Raw genomic sequence first — 21,576 nt, forward strand, 5'->3', positions numbered from 1 at the left:
CCCTGGGCTGAAGGAACAACATTGTTAGTGGTGAAATTACTCTCCAAGGAATAGGGCTTTCAACTTAGACCTATAGAGAAATATAGACCTCCAGTCTTAGACTGTCAGTTCTGGGAGAGGCCCTAGAACCCAGAATGCTAGATCTGGGAGCACCCTTGGAACTTTCAGCGTCAGAACACTAAGACTGGAAGGTCCTTAGAATATAGAATGTCATCGCTAGGAAGGAGCTTAGAACATAAAATATCAGAGCCATACGGGCCTCAGAATACGACTAAGGGACCTAAGAATACTATATGTCAGATATGATGAGAACCTTAGAACCCAGAATGTCACAAGTAGTAGGGACCTTAGAACACAGAACGACACAGCTAACTTTACAAACTTTTTATAAATCCTTGTTTTCCAGAGAAAGAAACTAAGGTCCGTTCATCTAAGAGACATTCACTGAGGATGATGGCATAATTGCCATCCTTAGTGAGTATGGACTGAGATGAATATTATTGGGAAGTACACCCAGAAGAGGGATAGTCTGAGAGCTAAGAGTTTCTATGGCTCACCTCAGAAATCTTTCCTGGACTTCGTGGATTCACCATGTTCCTTTATTTTTCTTCAGTTACTGGCTTTGTCCAGACCTTGACCCTCCTTGCCCACCATGGTGGTATCCCAGAAAGTTGCCAGTCACTCTCAAGCTGCCAATCATTTTATGATTTTAGACATGTCAGCTGCAACAATCTGCCTCAGGCTCTTTGTTCAAGGCACTTATCAGCTCGGGAGTCAAGAAAAGTCTGGGTTTGAATCTTGCCTCTGTGTGATCCACAAGCTGTTGCTCCTTGTCTCTGCTCCTTGGTTTCCCTGTCTGTAAAATAAGGACAATAATACCTGTGGTATCTCACTGGGTCATTATGAGGCTTCAGTGGGTGATGCACAAAAAAGGGGCTTTTTAAACTTTGAGGCTCTATAGAAATGTCACATCAGCAAGCAAGCCTTTATTAAATACCTAATGTATACCAGTCAACTCCTCTTACCTCTCACCTTCTTGCTCAAAAAACAATCATGGTGGGGCAGCTAGGTGGCGCAGTGGATAGAGCACCAGTCCTGAATTCAGGAGGACCAGAGTTCAAATCTGGTCTCAGACACTTAACACTTCCTAGGTGTGTGACCCTGGGCACGTCACTTAACCCCAGCCTCAAAAAAACCCCCCAAAACAAAAAACAATCATGGCCCCCTAATCCTCTGCCCACCCTTCTGGGTTTTTCCCCTTGCTTGTTAAGCTCAGCTCTCTTACTTCTTCCTCCTGTGACCAACCTAAGCTGCTGGTCACCCTTCTTGCAGGTATGTCTTACAGCCATTCCTCAGGAAAGAACCAAGGGATATCCTTTCTTTTCCCTTCTGTGAATTCTTGTTCCTCCCTCCCTTGTTCAGACTCACCTATTCTAGGAAGTCTTTCCTGATAAACTCACACTGATTCCTCAATTACTCTCCAGTCCCCTTGACACTGCTTGAATTATTTTAATTGGCTTTTGTTTGCATCTTGCTTTGCAAGTGTTTACTTAAGTGTGAGAGACATTTCCCCAAGTAGGATGTTAGCAATCCAAGAATGAGCCTCCTGTTTCTAGAGTGAGACTGGAGAGGAAGCCTGGGCCTGGATGCCAGAGATGCTCTACAGGAAGGTTCCCTCTCCTCGCCTTTCCTGGACCCCTGAAAAAAAGGGCCTTAATGTATTAGATAAAATTAGCCAGTGACCCCCTTGGGGACTCCTATAGCCCACTGGAGCCCTTTCCGAGCCTTTTGTTTCCCTTCTTTATTGTAGTCACCTGGTAACCTAAATCTCTGTAGTCTTACTGTTGAAACTTACTTTTATTGGCCTCCAGTCTAATCCAATAAGTACTGGCATTTTGTACACCAAGCATGGTGCTAGCCACTGGGAATAAAAAGACAGAAATGAAGCTTTCTCTGCAATTAATGAGTTTCAATCCTACTGGACACGGGAAGAAAGAGTACATAGGGAAAGATACAGAATTGGGGAAGATACAGAATGGGAAAAGAACCAATTTCAGAAGAGAACATCAATGACTAAGGAGATCAGAAAAGTCTTCCGTTAGGAAGCATCACACAAGCCAAACTTTGAAGGTTAAGATTCCAAGAGATGGAGGTAATGAGGAAGAGCATTCTATCCACCAGAGCGGGGACCAGTGTGTGCAAAAGTGTTGGCCATCATACCAAGTTTGGGGATTTCGACTGATCAGTTACTGCTGCTGCTGTTTTTATAGGATTGAAGGGTGAGAGACTATAAAGGGCTAGAACTGAGCAGATGCACTTGGCTCATGGAGCACATGAGACTAATTACCAATTGGACAATTCTCTATTAACATGTTTGGAGGATGACCCTCCTCAGCTCTTTGCTGGCTGGATCGGTGGGTGTGGACAAAGAAGGGGAAGTGAGATCAGTGGGAGGAGGAGGAGGAGGGTCTTTTCTCTTGGAGGTGGAGAGAGAGGAAGGAGGTATGGAGATTCCTACATCTAATCCCCTGACCTCCGCTGCAAAAGACCAAGAATAAAGACTTGCTTATCCTGACTCCGGCTGATTCTAAGATATCCAGGGTTCCACCAAGAGACAGTCTTTCTAAGACTGGGGTTTGATTCCTCATTTAGCTAACTTCATTATCTGGGTGCTCTGAACAAAGTAACTTTTTTCTATAAACAAATCACTCCTCATTTGTAAAATGGCAGTGTTGATGTAAAGCAGAGTCTCATAACCTGGGGTCCCCAGATGCCCAAGGGGTCCATAGATAGATTCAGTTCTGTGGATGTGGAAAAAAAAACACACATCTTTATTTCCACTATCCTTTACCTTTCTTTGTAATGCTATGAATTTTATTTTGTGCATTTCAAAACATGATTCTGCAAAGGGAAGGGTCTGACACTGTGACATCACTAGACACTGCCCCAGGAGGCTAGGAAAATGCAGGACACTTAAACTACATCTTCTCTGAGAGCTTTTCCAGCTTCAGTGTCTGTGCTCCAACCCATAAGGGAGGTAATAGAGTAGCAGAAATGGCCTTGATTCAGTGTCTAAGAGTTAAGATTGTGGCTTAAAGCTGGAATTATCTAGACCAACCCCCACATTTTTGTGTTAGGATTTTGAGGGCCCAGAAAAGCTAAATGAGTTATAGTCACATCAATCTGTAAACATTTATTAAGTGTCTACTGTGTGCCAGGTTTTCTGCTAAATGCTAGGGATATAAAATGAGGTGAAAGATAGATCCAGCCCTCAAGGAGTTTACAATCTAATGGGCACATAGGTTAGATTTACAAGCAGGTCACATAACCATAGATTTAGAACAGAAAGGGATTTTAGGGGCCATTTAATTCAACTCTCCCTCATTTTACAGATAAAGAAACTGAGGTTCAGAGATTATAAATTATTTACCCAGGATCACACAGCTATTAAATGTCAGAACTCAGATCATCTCGACTCCAAGTCTAGCACTCTATCCACCATGTTGCATTGCCTCCCATTAGTATGGAGGACAAAAATGAAATTCATTACTAGTGAAAGGGCAGAAGGGATAGAAAAAAAGGAAGAAAATGTCACATAGTCAGGTGAGATCTGGGAGCAAATAATAACAAACATTTCCTATGAGGGACTGGGCTTTGTTCTATATGCTGGGATTTACTTGGGGACAAATACCAGATCTCATAACCACAGGAATAGTGTTTCTTCTGGAGCCTGACTAACAGACACTCAATAGAGACAGCTAATTATAGTGTTCCCCCTGGTGCCTTCTCAGAAGCCTCCCCTCCTGAATTGGAAATGATCTTTTGACAATTCTACAGTCAGCATGAAAGAATCCAGAATTGAGGTGTTTATAGAAACCTGGAGTCTCCAGGATGGAAAGGACTATAGGCATTGTTGGGCTGATGTGCCAAGAGGTTGGGTGGATGTTTGAGAAGTGGGATGGTTGTTGGGAAGATAGATGGATGTTGAGGTTACTGAAGATGACAGCAGGAGACTGAGTGGAGAACAAAGATGAGTCAGGATCTGAAGCCATCAAGGATGGTGGAAGGGTCATAGAGGATGGCAAATGAAAATGGAGAAGCATGACTTAAGTACTTAGTGTGAACCTTGAAAGAGAACCTTGTCAGTGACTTTGGTTGTTGTCCTTTGTACTCAGAGAGGACCAAAATTACCTCCCTATATTGAGGTCAAGGTACTGTGTGTCCAGCTGTGGCTGATCAGACCCATGCAGGTTCAGAAGGCTCTGCCACAGGTCAAGCGTAAATAGTCCATATGAACATTTGGGGTGGAGATGTCTCTAAATTTGTGCACCTCACATTTCTTTTGAGCTACTACAATTTTGCTTTGCTCGGAGAGCACAGTGTTTACTTTCATGTGGGCACATCGTGTGGTCCTGTGCTAGTGTCTCCCATGTCTCACAAGAAAGACCTTGAGAGTGTCCTTGTACCACTTCTGCCCTCCATGTGAGTGGATTGGTGACATAAGAGTGGTTTGGAAGTAGTCCCGGGAAGGAAACCGTACATTGGGCTTAGCACCTCCATCAATTAGCACAATACCTGGCTGAGAATAAGTGATTAATAAATGCTTGTCTACTTGCCTGAGCTCTCCTGCCAAGCCAGCAGTGTGGGAGGGAGTAGATGATATAGTATCATCCAGTAAGCTCCTATATTTCCAAACCTAACTCTCTCCTCTTCCTCCTCCCCATTCCTCTCTACTGCCCCATTTTGCCCATTAAAATGCTGACTTGCCAGGAATCTCAGGGTCAGACAAAGTTCCATCCACTTCAAGGGATGCTTCCGTTTCCCATACTGCCTCCGACTCGGCAAGCCCTGAAACAAAGACCGTTTAGTCCCTTTCTGAGCGGTCTCTGGGGGCCCGGCCTTCATCGGCTCCGGGCAAGAATTCCTCAGCAGCTTGGAATGTTGCAGAGAAGTCCGATTTTGTCCCACCGGATGTGGGGAGCCTGGAAAGCATTTTCTGGTGACTGGAAGCATTTCCAACTCTGCAAACAATCTCCGCGCCCTTGGTTCTCTGGAGAGACCATAGCCAGAGCCCCTCTGGACTATTCAGAGGAGGGCTGCCATAGCAAAGGCAGATAGTAGGAGCCTAATAAATGCCTGTTGATTTGTCATTTTCTAGAACTAATGGTTGTCTCAGGAACAGACATATTATTGAGGCAGTTGGGATTTTTGTTGTTGTTTTTTTAATAAGGAGCCTGGTAAACAGTGGAAGGCATCTAAGCATCAACCCAGCTACTGTGGGAGACTGCATAGGTTTGGGGAAATATGGGCCAGAGGGCACAGTTGTCAGGTCTAGTCTATCACCTCCTGACAGAGAATCAGACACGCTTATTAAGTGGAGGGAGGGGTGACTCCTAATGGCAGTGATAAAACTGCATTTTACCTTTGTATAGAGTCAGTCTCCAAGAAACACAAAAACACATCTCAGCTTCAGCCCATGAATCATCACCTCAACTTGGGAAAATAAAGAGCTGAAGCAAGGATTCTTCTAAAAATAAAAAGCTGAGGTCCAGGAAAATTAGGGACTGTGTCTTTTTCATTGGGCTTCACTTTTCCTGATGTGCTGGGGATGGTGTATCAAGAAGGATATTTCAAATATGTCCATCTGATGGACCTTGTCCTTCACTGACCTACAGCAGATGTCCACAGCATGAGAAGAGAAAACAGCAGATTGGAGAATCATGTTTCTGTTTATATTTCTGTTGATTAGGCTAACTGTTTTAATGCTGCCTTTCTCCTTTGATGAGTGTTCCCAGACCAAGAAAGAGTTGAGTGTTCCCCGAAGCTGCTTTTTGGTGCAAAATGCAAAACTCATGAAAATCAAATTTACTTCTGTAATATTAGCACTTTAATTTAGTATTGGTCATGGTCAAGGAATGAACGAATGAATGAAAGCATTCATTAAGTATTTACTGTGTGCCAGGAAGAAACTTATTTAAACAAATGTTACCTGTGGTAAGTAGACATGGAAATGGAGATCCAACTCTAATAAGGATTGGAATGGACATTAGTTATAATTTGGTACTTAACCATGACACATACTTAGTATTTTAGGACGCAGCAATCAGCTATGAAGAGCAGCATTAGTAGGAGTAGTAATAATAATAACAATCGCTGGCCTTTATTTAAAGTTTTAAGGTCTGCAAAGTATATTACATATGTTATTCCATTTGATCTTCACAGTAACCCTGTGTAGTAGGTGCTATTATCATCATCCCTATGAGTAAACTGAGGCAGACAGCAGTTAAGTGACTTGCCCAGGGTCACACAGGTAGGAAGTGTCTAGGGCCAGATCCGAATCCTGGAAAAGGGGGCTTCTTGATTCCAGGCCCAAGGCTGATATCCACTCCAGCCTCTAATACTGTCCCTTTGAAATGGAAGCTGAATCACAAACCATGGTGCAGGTTTTGTTGTTGTTGTTTGTTTGTTTTTTAAGAGCCGGACTGTGGCTCCAGCCCAAGTGAGTGAAATTCCATCGTGCCCCAGGGAGCACTCCACTGCTTGGCAGCGGGGCATCTGGTTGCCAGCCCTGCCGCTTTCCCATCAAAGCCTTCTCCCCGTCTCACTCACTGCTCTTTCCTCATGCATACAGAGAATGGAATGCATCCCCTCTGAGACCCGCGTCAGGCTCTGGTCCAAACAAAGCTCGCTAACAACCCGTGTCACCTGGACCTCCCATCCCTCGACTGTAGACAACAGGGCGCTGGACTAGATGACCTTTGCATTCCCCTCCATTTCCAGATCTACGGATCTCTCTCCTTATTTGATATTAATTTACAATTAATTTGTTTAAATTAATTTGAATTAGTTTGAAGTTGTTTCTTTGGAGCTTTTCATTTTTATATCATATTAATTTATAGATATATTCTCTTTATTAGCATCTCTTCGCTCTTGTAATGAAGAAAAACAACTCAGCAAAACCACAGCAGTATTGCAATATTCCACATCCATAGGCTGCCACCTCTCTTCTTCAAAATCAAAACAGGTCATCACAATGACCATTTGTCTTCATTTCAGTTTCATTCTCTTTACATTATGGTACATAATATGTATGCATCATGTATAGTTTACATTATAATGTACGTTACATTATTTACATCATTGTCAAATCAAGTAAAAAGCCTTTAAGACCTATCCGTGGTATTGAGCTAAGTCCTAGGAATGCAAAGAAAGGCTTTTTTGCAATTTCATCATTAAGGATTTTGCAGTTTCATGGGGAGACAACATGCAAACATGTTTGAATGTATGAAGAGATATGTGCAAGATAAGCTGCAGGTAATTTAGAGGAAGGCATTAGCATGAAGGAAGATCTGCTGCCACAAATACCAACAATGGTTACAATTAATATTTTATTATATATGTCTTTTTTTGCTTTCTGTCTTTGGCCTCCTTGCAACATATGCCCAGTAGTAAGATCTCTAGCTTAGAATTCTCTTTATTCCAAACTATTTTTATTTCCTCTTGCTGTCTTAGTTCCATGTTTTGATTTGAAAATGGCCTTTCCTCCCGGCTTTGGAACCTTGCTGGGTTCCGGGTTCCATCCGGTGAAAAAACTATTTAACAGTGATGTTTCTGCAAGATGATGAAAGGGAGCTACCAAGCTCGCTACAGTGTCGCCCTGCTGTCCCGGGTAGACATTGAGAATGATTGCTGTGCCCGGGCTGGTTGTGCTGCAGATCTGTTAGGCCCGAGAGCTGGATCCCCTCCCTCACCTCCTCTCTTCTTCCTTCCAGTGCCGGCTGCTCTCACCCTGGATCCCGTCACCGCCCATCAGCGGCTCATCCTCTCTGATGACTGCACCATTGTAGCCTACGGGAACCTCCACCCCCAGCCCCTGCAGGACTCACCCAAGCGCTTCGACGTGGAGGTGTCCGTGCTGGGCTCGGAGGCGTTTGGCAGCGGCGTCCACTACTGGGAGGTGGTGGTTTCCGAAAAGACCCAGTGGATGATCGGGCTGGCTCACGAGGCGGTCAGCCGCAAGGGCAGCATCCAGATCCAGCCCAGCCGAGGCTTTTACTGCATCGTCATGCACGATGGCAACCAGTACAGCGCTTGTACGGAGCCCTGGACCCGGCTCAATGTCAAGAACAAATTGGAGAAGGTGGGGGTCTTCTTGGACTATGACAAGGGACTCCTCATTTTCTACAATGCGGATGATATGTCGTGGCTGTACACCTTCCGGGAGAAGTTTCCAGGGAAGCTCTGCTCCTACTTCAGTCCGGGTCAGAGCCACGCCAATGGCAAGAACGTGCAGCCTCTGCGCATTAACACGGTGCGCATTTAGTGACCGCTGCCCTGGGGATTGGGCGGCAGACCTCAGAGCCGGAAGGAGAAAGACAGGACGTTGCCTTCCCATCCACCCATGCTGGCATCCTGTGCCGCTGGGGCCTTGCCAGATGGCAGCTGCCCCGGTGGTCTGCAGCCTCAGGGAAATAGAGAAGTCACTTCTCCCTGGACAGCTTGAGGCTTGCCCGTGGCCGGTTCAGGGATCAGATATGTCCCCCTTAACCACAGGGGTTGTTTCCTTATTCTGATCCGCGTTTGGCTCATGGCCATTATTCACTCTCCAGGCCTGGGAGCTTCAAACCACCCACCTGCCCCAGAGTCCCAAGCAATGCTTTTCCTTTTCTTTCTCCATGAACTATGCACATTGTCGTTCACGCAGCCCCTCATAGCAGCAGCCTCTCTTGGCCACACAGGCCACAGGTTCCCTCAGTGCTAGCAGTGCTAGCATTTTTCTCAAACATGAGGGGAAATAACAGTACCTCATGGGAGTGAGAGCCAGGCCCCTGGAGGAAGATGCTGGATTGGTTTAGTCCTGGTGGGTGAGATGGACCCCCTATCCCAGCCTCAGAGATTTTAGAGGAAGATGTGGGGCTTGGGGAGGAGGACGACCAAAGGGCAGGATGGGGGCTACAGGGACTATCAGAGGGAGCTCAGCATGCCATTGTGGGATGGGACAAGATTGGAGGAGTAAGGACTTTAGCTCTGAGTATAGGATTGCTTCTTTGGTGAGAAACTATCTCATCGCTTAACCTGACCCTAAGCTTAGCTTTGATGAGGATATAGGAAAGGAGGCTTTGGAGGAGCAGATCTCTTTATAGTTAACTCTTGGTGCCCAAATCAAGGACTTTTAACCATGTAACAAGAAGAAAAGAAGCCTTGGGAAAGGCCTCCGGTGCAGCCTGGTGAAATCATTGACTGGTAGTCTGGTCTAGGCTGTGCATCAGGTCTCCTATAAGACTGAGGAGTTTGGGGCTTTGTATGGGAGGGATGGGCCATACTTCTAGGGGCTGATCTTCGGCAGCTGACTTTCCATAGCAGGCCTGCCCAGCAGCCTGGACTCCAAGGAGGTTCATTTCAGGAAAGGAAGGACTCTGTCCATTTCGAAACCCTGCTGCTATCGGAACTGGGCCCAAGCATTTCTTGTTCCCCTAGCTCAAATCACTCTACCCAAGGCAGCTCTGAATTCTCAGGGAGGAAGGGGGGCTGCACTGCCCCCCAAGTCAAAACTGAGATTTTCTTCTTCTCCCTGACTCCTGAAACTGTTTCTAGCTGTGAGCATAGACCCTGATTGCCCAGTTAGTCACTTCAGGGCCAGATCCTTTCAGGCAAATTTGAGATTTCATTCTCAAATCACCAGTATTCACAAAGTGAGACCAGGAGTTGAAACATCTTAGCTCATGGGAAAACAACAATTATGGCATGGCTCAGAGCCCCATATCCTCACCCCAGTGTGCCTAATAATCAGCAGTTCCACTTAGTCTCCTCGGGACCCCAAGGCAGCAATGAAACAATGGAGTAGATTGGGGATGCTCGGGGGTTCCCCAATGGAAGGAGCTGCTCTGGAGGGACATATTTGGGGAAAATGGGCCCAATGCCTGTACAACCTCTCTCTCCTTCCCCTCATTCTTTGATCTTCTTCACTTCCCAGAATGCAGTATTTATAATTTTAAAAAAGAAGGAAATAAAGAAAAAAGGAAAAAAATGTTATTATATCCATTTTGTGGTTAATGGCACATTTGTACAATATTAAATTAAAGTTATGGCATATTATAGTTTGTTTTTCTCCATGAGCAGGGACCTCTGATCATAGATAGGCATCATTGGTTGGGCTCATTCTCCTAACCTTCTCCCCCCTCCTGCTTGCTTTGCCCAATTTCTTTTAAGAGAAGCTCCCTCCTCCCTTTCTCTGTCTGGGGTTAAGTCCCCTTACCCTATTCTGTGTCTAACTCTATTAGGAGCTGGGTTACTTTCATAAATAACCTGTTGGACTAGATTGGATTTCACCTCCATGAATTAAAATTCAGAAATTCACCATCTGTGACCAGTCTGCCAAAATATAACCAGGAAGTCTTTAGAGTTATCAGCCAGCTTTGGAAGTCCCAACTGCCCAAAAAGGCAACTTTTCACCTACCTAAGGTTGAGTTAGGTCTTTAGAAATCACCCTAGAGCACCCTGGCTTGCCTTTTAGAATAAACTGGAGTGGGATTTGAAGGGTTTGGGAAGATCCCCCATAACATTTCTCCTCCTCACATCTTAGCATAATGGAACTTTTATCAAATCCTTTTCTGAAAGCAGATTTCAAAATAGTATAGAAGACATGAAAACTCAGAAATGTAAGGGGAGATACCATCAGGAAGGCAAAGGGCCCAGCCAGGAAGAAGGACCTAGCAGTCTGTGTCACATTAAGAAATGGACATCTGTATGACATCTTACAATGGTGGAGTCGTCCTCACAGAATGCCCACATGCAGAAAAAGCCTGGGAGCTTACTGGCCCAGAGGTAGGAGGAGGTAAAGAATGGAGGAAGTGTAGTGGAGGCCAGATTGGGAAAGGAATAAATAAGCTTGAGTTTAAAAACAAAACTCCAGAGATACCAAATGATGGAATGGTCTCAGAATGAGCCAAAAAACTGGTCAGAAACACCAAGTAAGGAGAGTCCAGGGTAAGGACAGGGGCCAAGAGTCCTGAGCAGAGTGATATAGGAATCGCATGGGTAGAAGCCAAGGGACCAATATGAACACAGATGATCAAGTGAAAGGCTGTATAATGAGCAGAGAAGCATGGGAACATGGACCCAGATCAGTAGTTGCTTTGTTCAATGAATAGTTTCCTTCCCAATAGTTGCTTATTTAAAGGCCTATTCCCAGGGAGAACCTGACAGGGCAGGATTTAGCCCCAATTTTACAGATGAGAAAATCTAGATTCTGTGAGATTAGCTGACAACTAATGAATGATTTACTCTGCCCCGCCCTTTTCCCCATTGCCTCTCACCATGAGTCCTGACTACTACTGTTTCCACAGCTGCCAAGGTAAGTAGGGAAGTAAGTCCACCAGCAGGCAGCCCAGACCCAAGCATTGTGTGTGGGAGTGCAATATGGGGAGTGAGGAATGGAAAGGAAACAAGACCCAAATGGGATTAGAGGAATCAGACTTTAGGCACAGGGAGGGGAGTGCGTGAAGTATAATTAAGCAAAATGACTTGAAAACAATTAAGAAGCAAAGAATATTGAAACATCAAGTTGGGTAGTCTCTTTTGTTGAGCATCTCAAAATATCAGTGAAGGGATTGAGGATTCTGATCCCTACAATGATCCTGAGATATGAATGTTATTTGCATTTCCATTTTTCAGAGGAGGCTGAGTTGGTGACTTGCCTAGGCTGTTACACAGCTCCTAAGTGGCTGAGCTGAAACTTGAACTCAGATTTTGTAGCTTCCAAATCCAAAATGGTTCTGGTACCTCTGGCCTTGGAGTCAGGGGGATATAAGTAGATTCAGTTCCTGGTTCCAATATTTACTAGCTGTAATACTGGAAGAAACTCTTCTACCTCTCTATGCCTCAGTTTCTTGAAGTATATAAGATGAGGATTATGGTCCTTATGCCATCTAACTTAAAGGAAAATACTTGGTAAATCTCAGATTTTTGCTATGTTCATGTGTTATTACAATCAAACCAGACTCCAAAGGGGAAGGCTATCAAAGGAAAGTTAGTAGGAGAAAGCTTCTTGGGGGAGCTCAAGGTCGAATGAACATATAGATTAGTGGGGGAGGTCATTCCCAAAGGCAGGGAATAAGGCTGAGGCAAATTATATTGTGTCTCCAACATGGCGAAGTGATAGGTTACAAGAAAAAGCCAAGATAGCCTCAAAACATAAAAAGTCACAAAGGAGAAAATTCCTGCCCAGCAGAATATAGAGCTGATCACAGGTACAAAAGCCTCAGATGATTTTAATCAGCAGCCTGGGGAGTTACCTTGGACCAGATAATCTCAAGGTAAGGTCCCTTCCAGCTCAGACAGTATCTGGATCTTTAATGTTTATATGTGATAAAGAGGTAAATTATTGTAATTCCTGGTAAGGTCTTTGTAGGGGTGGGATGGGGCCGGGAAAGGGGAAGTGATGAGAAAAACAAATCAAAGAGGGAAGAATGTCTTTGTTCTTGGCTTGAGGTCCTCTCTCAGAAAGATGAGTGGAGCCACAGTGATGAGGGTGGGCACAGATGAGAGGACCTATCAGAAAGGGCAGAAAAGCCTTAGTTGTCTGCAAGTATTGATTAGATGGCACTGGAAATCTATTTGGGATCCACTGACCCAAGAAGGAGAGGTGGCTCTATAAGAAAATCCACCATCACTGTTTCCCCCACCCCAGTCTACCCGATGGGGTTTGGAGAAGCTTGAGCCCACAACCATTTTGCCAAACAGGCAGAGATGGAACTGTTTTATCTCTCAGCCTCCATGCTTAGCAGGGCCAGGGAAGTAACTATACCAGTTTCATCCAATCCTCCTCCTCCAGAAGAGGAGGGCTAGCTTTGTTCGTTATTTCATTGCTGATTCTATTTCTCAGATTGCATAACAAGAGTCCAAAGCAGTTGGGATCATTTTACCATCTTGCCAAAAGTTTTGGGATTCTAGGATCATACAGATTTAGAGCTGGACAGGGCCAGAGAACTTTGGGACTTTCTCTCTGGAGGTTCTGCAAGTGCAGAAAACAACCTATATTAACCACCTAGCAAAACAAAAACAGACTCTAGGGAGAGAACTCTCTGCTGTTAACTAAGAAGCTTCCCACTGGGGAGAATTCAATTCTCTTGGAGCTGACTGCTCATGATCTAAGGTCCTTTCCCCTGCTCCCTCATCTCTGTCCCAGAATCTTAACTCTGTGCCTCTCCCCCACTTCCCACACTTGCTTCTATGAGTTATGAACCTGGAATCAGGAAGCTCGGTTTTGGGGTTCATCGGGTCAGGAAAAGGGCTTTCTAAAACTTTGCCAGCCTGAAGTCAGGGCAAAGGTGAATGTAGTGTTCTGCCTCCTGATCCTGCCCTAGGCTGCTCTGAGGATTGGGATTGCAATTCCAGGCATAGGTGAGACTGAGAGGCAAAAGCATGAAGCCAAAGGGCCAGAAAGGACCTCAGAATGAAAAATGTCAGAGCCAAGAGGGACCTTAGATCACAGGCTGTCAGACCCTTAGAATATAATATGCCAGAGCTGGGAGAGCTCTTAGAATACAGAATGTCAGAGCTGGAAGGACCCTTAGAATATAAGATATCAGAACTGGGAACTTATCAGACTGAGAAGGCTCTCAGATCATAGAATAATGTCAGAGCTGGAAGGGGTATTAGAATATAGAATATCAAAAAGTCACAGGAACTTTGAACATAGATTGTCAAAGCTAGAAGAAGCCTTAGAATATAGAGACAGAAGATACTGGTACATTGGATAATAGCACTTAGGATATTAGAACTGAAAAAGATTTTAGAACTCTACCACAACCCTCTTTTTTTACAGTTAGACAGAAATCATAGGCTTGGGAAAGACCCAGGTCTACCCATTCTTAGCCTAGTAATCTTCCCATCACAATAAATCATTGGTGTGCATTCTTACCCTTCCTTATCTCCTTCAGGAGCCTGGGAGCCTCTGCTCTCAGGACAGGCTATGAGATTAAGAATTGGCGTGTTATATGGAAAGAATATTAGACCATAATGCTAGGTTTAAATTCCAGCTAAATATGACTTTATGCAAAGTACCAACCTTCAATAAGATGACCTTTCATATATATATTTATATATATTTACATATAAATGTAAAATTTACACTTAGGTAAATAAACATACAAATACTAAACCACACAGCTAACTTTTCATGACAGAAAAAGACCTAAGGGTTGTAATAAATTGCTTATTCATTATTGGGTATGAATAGCCCAAAAGGTCAGTATAATGCTTCTATGAGTAGTGGAATACTTCCATACTGCAATGGTTTTTATTTTTGTGATCTCATTGATGCAAGTTCTCTCTCCAATCGGTATGGATGGCAGCCTTTTCATACCTTGGAACTTGTTAGTGTCCTCACATAAATTTTCCACAAGGCTACAGGTCTTTGATATCACATGAATGCCAGTGAACCCTCACTCTAATCAAGAATTGTATTCTTCCATAATCAGACTCCAACTAGAGTAATACATATAGACTAACAACATGTTTTAGAAAGGACATTCATTGGCAAAGTAGAACACATCTTCAGAAGAGTGAAGAAGACAAGGTAACTCAAAAGCAGGTGATCTGAGAATCATCCTAAGGAACTAGGGATGTTGAATAAGGCAGATATTTGGGGAAGTATAAATGCTGGGAGTGAAAGATTAAGCTTGTTCTGTCATGGGCAGAATGTCGAAGTAATTCATATCGATACAAGAAAAAACTTCTTAACATTGCTAACAAGAAGTACTGGGTTTCCTGTCAATGGGGGTTTCCAAATATAGGTGAGATGACTGCTTGTCTTGAATATTATGGAGGAAATTCCTGCCCAGTATGAGCTATGATAGAGGACTGCTTTTTGTTCTATCCAGTTAAGAGACCATCTAGCTTGATGACTCTCTCCGTTACATTTACAAATGGGGATATAATCTTTATCCTTATCTTCCTTATAAGATTGCTGGGAGAAAGGATCAAAAGAGATATAACCAAGCTGTTTGTAGCCATATAAAGGTCCTCCCTAATTAATTTAAGTCATTTACCCTAATTCTTAGTTAGAAATTGTCAATGTTTCCTCTCCTAGTGATGTTTCAGAGAAAAGGCAAAAGGTGGGTGTGGGGATGGGAAGGAAGGACACTAAGGCCTTAGGTGATTTGACAGCTAGTGCTAGGAGCACTTGAGTCTCTTTTCACACCCCAGGGAAATCTTGAAAGAGCGCTGAGATAGGAGACCTCTAAAGAGGTAAGAGGCCCATGGTCCAGGCTCCCAAGAGGGACGCCGCCACAGAGGTCCAGCCAGTCCTTCCTTCTCTGCTGCATTTTTTTTTTAAGAGCTGACTGGTCCTTACACCAGGTCCTTCCAAGCCTTCTCCTCCAGAGGGCAGACCTGACTCTTAGCGAGGCCCCTCCTCCCCTCCCTCCTCCCAAGGACAGCATTAGTACCTGCCCACACCTGGTACACTGGTAACCAAGCCTAGAGCCAGAGCAAAAGCAGAAACTTGAGGCAGTGGCCACAGAAGGGGACTACACTCTCATCCCTAGCCTAGCGTGGCCCTCTCACTGAAGCTTCAGGGATTCCCAGGTGAGTGTTGGGAAACCTTGGGGATAAGGTCAGCTAGGGTGATGGAGGAGAAGTGGTGGATTTAGACCCTGGAGTCTTTTTGTGTCCATAGTCCTGGAGTAGGTAAGCCCTGGGATCTCAAGACTGATTTGGAACCTGGGATTTTTTTTTCCCAACAAAGGAGCCAGCAGCCAGAATTAGACCCTTTTCTAATTTCAGCGACTCCTAAGACCTTATCCCTTATGGGATCAAAGGCGCTCTTTTCTAACTAGGTATAGAGTGCAGAACAGCTGTCCCTTTAAGCAGAAGGATTATGGTAAGAGGCACTAGACATTGGTCCCTAAGGGTCTCCAGAATCTTCAAGGCCACTTTCTTTTCCATGTCCTTCTCCCTTTTCCATTCAGATCCCCAATGTTTTCCCATAGCTCCCAGTACAGCGCCCCATCTGGCTCTATCTTCCCTGGCTAGCCTGTAATCCTCTCCCATCCCAATGTCCCCAGTCACAGTTTACTAATCCAGTGTCCTAATTGCAGACAAGTGTTCAGCTAACTACTATGTGACCTGTCCAGTGGTGAGGGGGGATGCTGCTGCCTCCCAAAGTTCCTATTTTTCTTTTGCTTTCTGACAGCTCAAATTGTTACGAGGTTTTTTTTTTTTTTCCTGCCCAAATCTGCTTCTCAAGCAACTTAGGTCCCTTTGCTCCTAATTCTGCTATACAGGGCCAAACAAAACAAGCCTAATCCGTGTTCCACATGGTTGCCCTTTCAATTTTTGAAGTCAGCTAACATGTTCCCCCCAAGTCCAAGCCAAACATCCCCAGTTCCTTTCATTGTGTGAGTCCCTAAACATCCTGTTCACCTTCCACTGGATGCCTTCCAGTCGTCAATGTCCTTCCTAGAAGGTGGCAGCCAGAACTGATCATAATACTCGAGTTGATCTGCCTAAGGTAGATGAAAGTATGGCTTTCCCCTCTCTTATTCTGGAGACTGTTTCTAGTAACATTGTCTGCTGGTATGAACATTTCTGGATGCCACATTAACACTATTTATTCAATAAGCTTGCAGGCCATTAAAGCCCTAGGTCTTTTCATGTGAACTATTGCCCAGACCCATTTCCTCAATCTTCCTGTTTGGTGGATTTTTTGAACCTAAAACATAAGAGTTTCACATTTATCCTTATTAGAATAATGGTCTCAAAGAAACTGCTATGGAGTCAGAGGACCAGGGTACAAGTCCCAGCTACTTTGGAAAAGTTCTATCCTCCTTGGGAATGAAGGGATTGGATCAGATCATCTTAAAGGTCCCTTCCAAATCCAGGCCCTCTGAAGAGTTCAGCCCATCCTTATAGCCACTGTAATGTGGACCTGTTTTGCCATAATCCAAAGAAGTAGTTAATGTTGTTAGAATAGAGGTTTCACACAAATTGGACATGGAGAAACCAAAGGGGACGGCTTTCCTAATGTATTCTCTTGTCCCATTCAGTCTGACCTTAACCTGCCTTTGCTTTTTGACTATCAAATTCTAATTCTCAGCAAGCTTTCAAGGCCAACCCGACTATATCTCCTCCTTACTCTATCCCTCTTCCACACCACCAAAAATCCAGGTTGCTGTGCGACCAAGCTTGGGAATGAAAAAGATAGATTCCTTCCTCTCATAAAGCAGAGAGAAAATGCAACTGATTTTGCAAAACTCACAGGCCTTCTGCTTTCATAGGCTTTCTCTGAGAAGGGAATAGAATAAAATCATAGACCTACAGAATATAAGAGCTAGAATAAGAAAATAGACTAGAGAGACAGCAATGTAGGGAATTGTAGAAAGAAAAGGTGGTTTGCACAAAGTCACATGGTTAATGACTAATAAAACTAAATCTGGAACCCAAGACACAGAATATCAAAATTGGAAAGGACCTCAGAAGTCCAAACCATAACCCCCCCAAAAAACCTTCGACATCATACCTAACCTTTGCCTAAAGATCTCCAATGAAGGGAATCCTACTACAGTAGCCCACTCCATTTTTGAATAATTCTAGTTATTAGGAAGTTTGTAAGCTTTCTGACTTCCAAAATAGCATTCTTTTGACTATACAGCACTGTCCCTTTCTGGGTAGGAATCTGTGCTTGGTATGGTTGGGAAGAGAGAACAAAGACAGTCTCTTCTTTTAAGGAATTCAAAACCTAGTAAAGAAGATGGCATACATGAAAATCTTCATTGATCTTATACCTCATAGGTATAAGGATGAAGGGAATCACATAGAAAATACCTAAAACATCGCCTGTGTCCTAGAGTTAGCCCTAACATCCCTACAGCTCAGAATTCAAGCATAAGGAGAAAGTTTTGGGGAGCCAGGATTGCACTCCCTGATGTCACTCTTGAGAACACAGGAAATCATGTAATTCCTATTAGGGATCATTCTGCACCACAAAATGATTTAGCTGAACTTCTTTTGAAGCTATTTCTGTTTCCAGAAACTCATGAATTCCCTCTCCTAACACACCACTGTATACAATGACAAAGACAAAATGTACTTTGTTTTGCCTTAAAAATGCCAATCAAGATCCATTGATAGCCTTTAGTTGGAGAATCAACGTTCCCACCTGGCTGTCCCGCAAGGGAATGAGCTGCCATATAAGGTAATGAGCTCCCCATCACTGGGTTTGTTGTAACACAGCTTGGATAACCACCATCAGGATGCTGTAAGAGGTCTTGAATGCCATGGAAGATTAAAATAGATAATCCCTCTGGTCTCTCTCAAATCTGAGATTGGAGAAATAAGGCCCAGTAGGAAGAAGATCAGACTTTGGAAGCCAGATTCTAAGTAGGGTCTGGGAAGACTTGAGAGGAAGGCCAGCTTCGGATGGCTTTTATGGAAAAAGGTGAGGGTAAGCCAGAGCTGGGAAAGTCTTGGGTGTAAAAATCCGGGCTAGCTCCTCTGAAGGGCTCAGAATAAGTCCTTGTCAGGATAAGCAAAAGTCTTTGCCCCACGTCGGGCACCAAATTGTAATGCCCGGTTGTCTCTCAATTGTAATCCTTCTCTGGGAGGTTTCTTTTCTGTAGAATCTTTTCCTCTGTGAGCAGATTTCTTGGGAGGCTTCTGGAGCCTTCCCCTCCAAAAGTGTGGGATTGCTGGATTTGCGAATCCACAGGACGTCTTCTCTTTGACTCAATCCAGACTGTCTTCCCAACTCAATGTCCCAATCTAGACTGCTCTTCAGACTCAATGCTGCCTTCTTTTATCCTCGAAGAGAATGGGCTTGTGAGAACTCCTACAGCCAATGAACTTGCTCCTTTTAAAGGTGTAAACTCCTTTAAATGTGTAAACTCCTTTTCAGAAGTCTAAAGGTGTAAACTCCTTTTAAAAGTTTGAACTAAAGGTGTGAATTCTGAGCTAGAGAATTGTTTAGACAACCTGAGTTAGCACCTTGTAATCCTAACATCGGGTTTCTGCCTCTGGCTAATGGATCATTCACAGGCTTGGAGTGGAGAACATCAGGCTTCATCCCCACCTTGTACCTGACAATTCTGTTGAAGAGCACCTCTACTAATGAGCATCTATCATCCATGCAACTTTTCCAGTGTCGACTATCGATGCAGTAAGTAGGGATCCCCACCTTGTTTAGGTTTCCTAGGGGTTTTCACTCTACCTCAGTCTATGCTTGTGAGGCCAAGGGTCAGTGACCATTTCTGTCCCCATCACCAGCTGTTCTAGAGCACCAGCTCTAGTTGGCAAGAGGTTAGGACCTCCCCTCCTCTGTCATCACTGTATCTAGGCATGGGGGCACCAATAATCTAAGTGAGGGCTCTGGATCCTGGGGGCTCTCATGCCAGGATCCCAGCTGGTGGAAATAGACATCCAGGAGATGGTATATAGCAGCTGCAAAAGTCTAATAACCCTGACCAATGTGTTTTATAAAACATTCATAGTACTCCTTGCCCTCCCTTCATCGTCTCAGCTCTATCAGTCAATCAGCAAGCACCAATGGTGTGTTCTAAACATCACAAAGAATGAAGCTTCTGATTCTGAAGCTCTTTGGGCTTTTTCTTCTCAATGCCCATCCCAATGACTCCAAAATTCTCTTCTCTAAGAAAGTAATTATTATAGCTCATGTTCATTTTTTCCCCAAGGTACTTTTACCTACATTGTCTAAATTTATCTCCACAAAAAAAGAAATATAGGTATTATCTGCATTTTATAGAAGAGGATAATGAGACTGAGCTATATTAAGGGACTTAACTTAATTTGTACAACATGTTAATAGCCAAGCAGGTACTCAGGTCTCCTGATTCCTACTTGGGCTTCTTTTTACTGGACCAGACCCCATCTCGAGAGAACAGAAGGGAAAGGAATCCAGAAAGCCATGGAGCAGGGGAACCAAGAAAGGCCCCATGGGATCATGCAGGCCATAGTTATTTTTTCTTGGACTGATGCCAAGATCTTGGGCAGGGTAAAGAGAAAAACAGAGGCTCCTGGGAGCTCCTATTTGCTCCATTCAAGCTCAGGCCATGGAAGCTGAGGGCTCAGAAGGTAGGTATGACCTCCCTTCCCTGCACCAAGACCCATATTGACTTTGGAGGAATTCTCAGTAAATAATCATTAGCTACTGTTTATATGGCACCAGCCTTAGTAACCCAAGTAAGAAGTATTGACAGTCCCTGGTACAGTTGGCCTTGGTCACCAGTAAAATCCACTGATCTAACCCTGAGCTATAGATACAAACCATAACCCAGCTAGCAGTCAATCCTATCTCTGTAGTTTTTGTCTTTCCAAGGATATTTTCTGTTCTTCAGCTTAATAAACTCCTACCACATACCTAGTTCCTTCACCTGTGATATTTTCCTTCTATTTCTTTATCTGAATTCTATGTCAAGGCTGATCAGGTACATGTCTGGGAAGATTGCCCTGACAATCCCAGTTTGGACAGAATTCCTCCTTTCCTCCCTCCTTTAGCACTTAACATCAACACTGTTGCGATGCTGCTGTGACTTCATCCATGTGGCTCCCTTCTCCATTGGTGTGAACCATTGTCACACATACATGCAATGACGTATCATTATGGGCAATTCCTATCTGTCTTTCCATAAATCCTCCACAACAGAAAGTTGCAGTGGGAGGAATACTGCATTTAAAGAAAAAGGGCCTGAGCATAGGTGACCTCTCAGGCACATCATTACCTTCTTTAGAGCTGATGCCCTGCAAATGGACACCAACAAGGCTTTGCTAACTGATAGAAAAAGGTTTCTCTCCCTCTCTAGAGAGGCCATTCCACCTTTCTCTGATAGACTTTTCCCCTCTTCCCATGGTCTCCAGATGTGGTTAGTCTGCAGGCCCCAGTGATCATCATTCCGGCACTGCTGTCCTCCTCCACCCTGCTTGTGGTTGCCTGCATCGTATGGAAGACATGCCGGAGGTGGAGGACTACTGGGGAGTGCCCCCCCTCCCAGTGACAGGTAAGCCCAGGCCAGCTCTGGAGGTAATAGTAATAGTATTGGTAACTTACACCAGTCTCTCACATGTATAATAAAGCTTACAATAAAGCAGTTTTATGTCTTTTATCTCATATAATCTATATAACCACCCTTTGAGATAAATAGGGCAGAGATAATTATTCCCAATTCCTCACTTCCGTAGATGAGGAAACTGAGGCTGAGAAAGGTTTACCTGAAGCATGATGTAAAATAAAAGAAAAAAAAAACTTTTTACTGGAGTTTGAATCAAAGGACGTATGTCTAATTTCTAGACCCACCACTTATTAGCTATGTGACTTGAACCACATGGCTTTACTGGCACTTCAGTTTTTTCATCTGTAAAAGGGGAGGTATCATATCATTTTGGCATAGAGTTAATCTTGAATTCTGGGAAACTCTGCCAGTTTATCTTAAGTTCCCACGAAGTTACGAAGGCTATAAGGACAGCCTCAAATGAATTATCACCTGAGCCTCAACTGAGCTATGTCTCCATATGCTCTTAACCAGGAGCATGGCATCTAGGTGTCCAGAGTAAATGATGAAGCCG

At 44.0% G+C, this 21,576-nt stretch overlaps 1 protein-coding gene and 1 long non-coding RNA gene across 2 annotated transcripts in view; both read left to right on the forward strand.

The window, feature by feature from the left end:
* The window catches only part of TRIM62 (tripartite motif containing 62), a 56,129-nt gene extending 46,034 nt beyond the window's left edge, over positions 1 to 10,095 (forward strand). The window contains exon 5 of the mRNA XM_074305525.1: positions 7,773 to 10,095. Within this exon, the coding sequence (XP_074161626.1) occupies positions 7,773 to 8,323 (551 nt within the window). The 3' untranslated portion in view covers positions 8,324 to 10,095. The remainder of the gene's footprint in view (positions 1 to 7,772) is intronic.
* A 5,267-nt stretch (positions 10,096 to 15,362) lies between these two features.
* LOC141563851 (uncharacterized) lies at positions 15,363 to 21,010 on the forward strand. Its single transcript, XR_012488526.1, has 3 exons — positions 15,363 to 15,588; positions 19,036 to 19,156; positions 20,872 to 21,010. It is a non-coding gene; the product is annotated as an uncharacterized LOC141563851 (long non-coding RNA).
* The last annotated feature ends 566 nt before the right edge of the window (positions 21,011 to 21,576 follow it).

This window comes from Sminthopsis crassicaudata, chromosome 3, assembly GCF_048593235.1.
Source record: "Sminthopsis crassicaudata isolate SCR6 chromosome 3, ASM4859323v1, whole genome shotgun sequence".
NCBI classification, from domain to species: domain Eukaryota; kingdom Metazoa; phylum Chordata; class Mammalia; order Dasyuromorphia; family Dasyuridae; genus Sminthopsis; species Sminthopsis crassicaudata.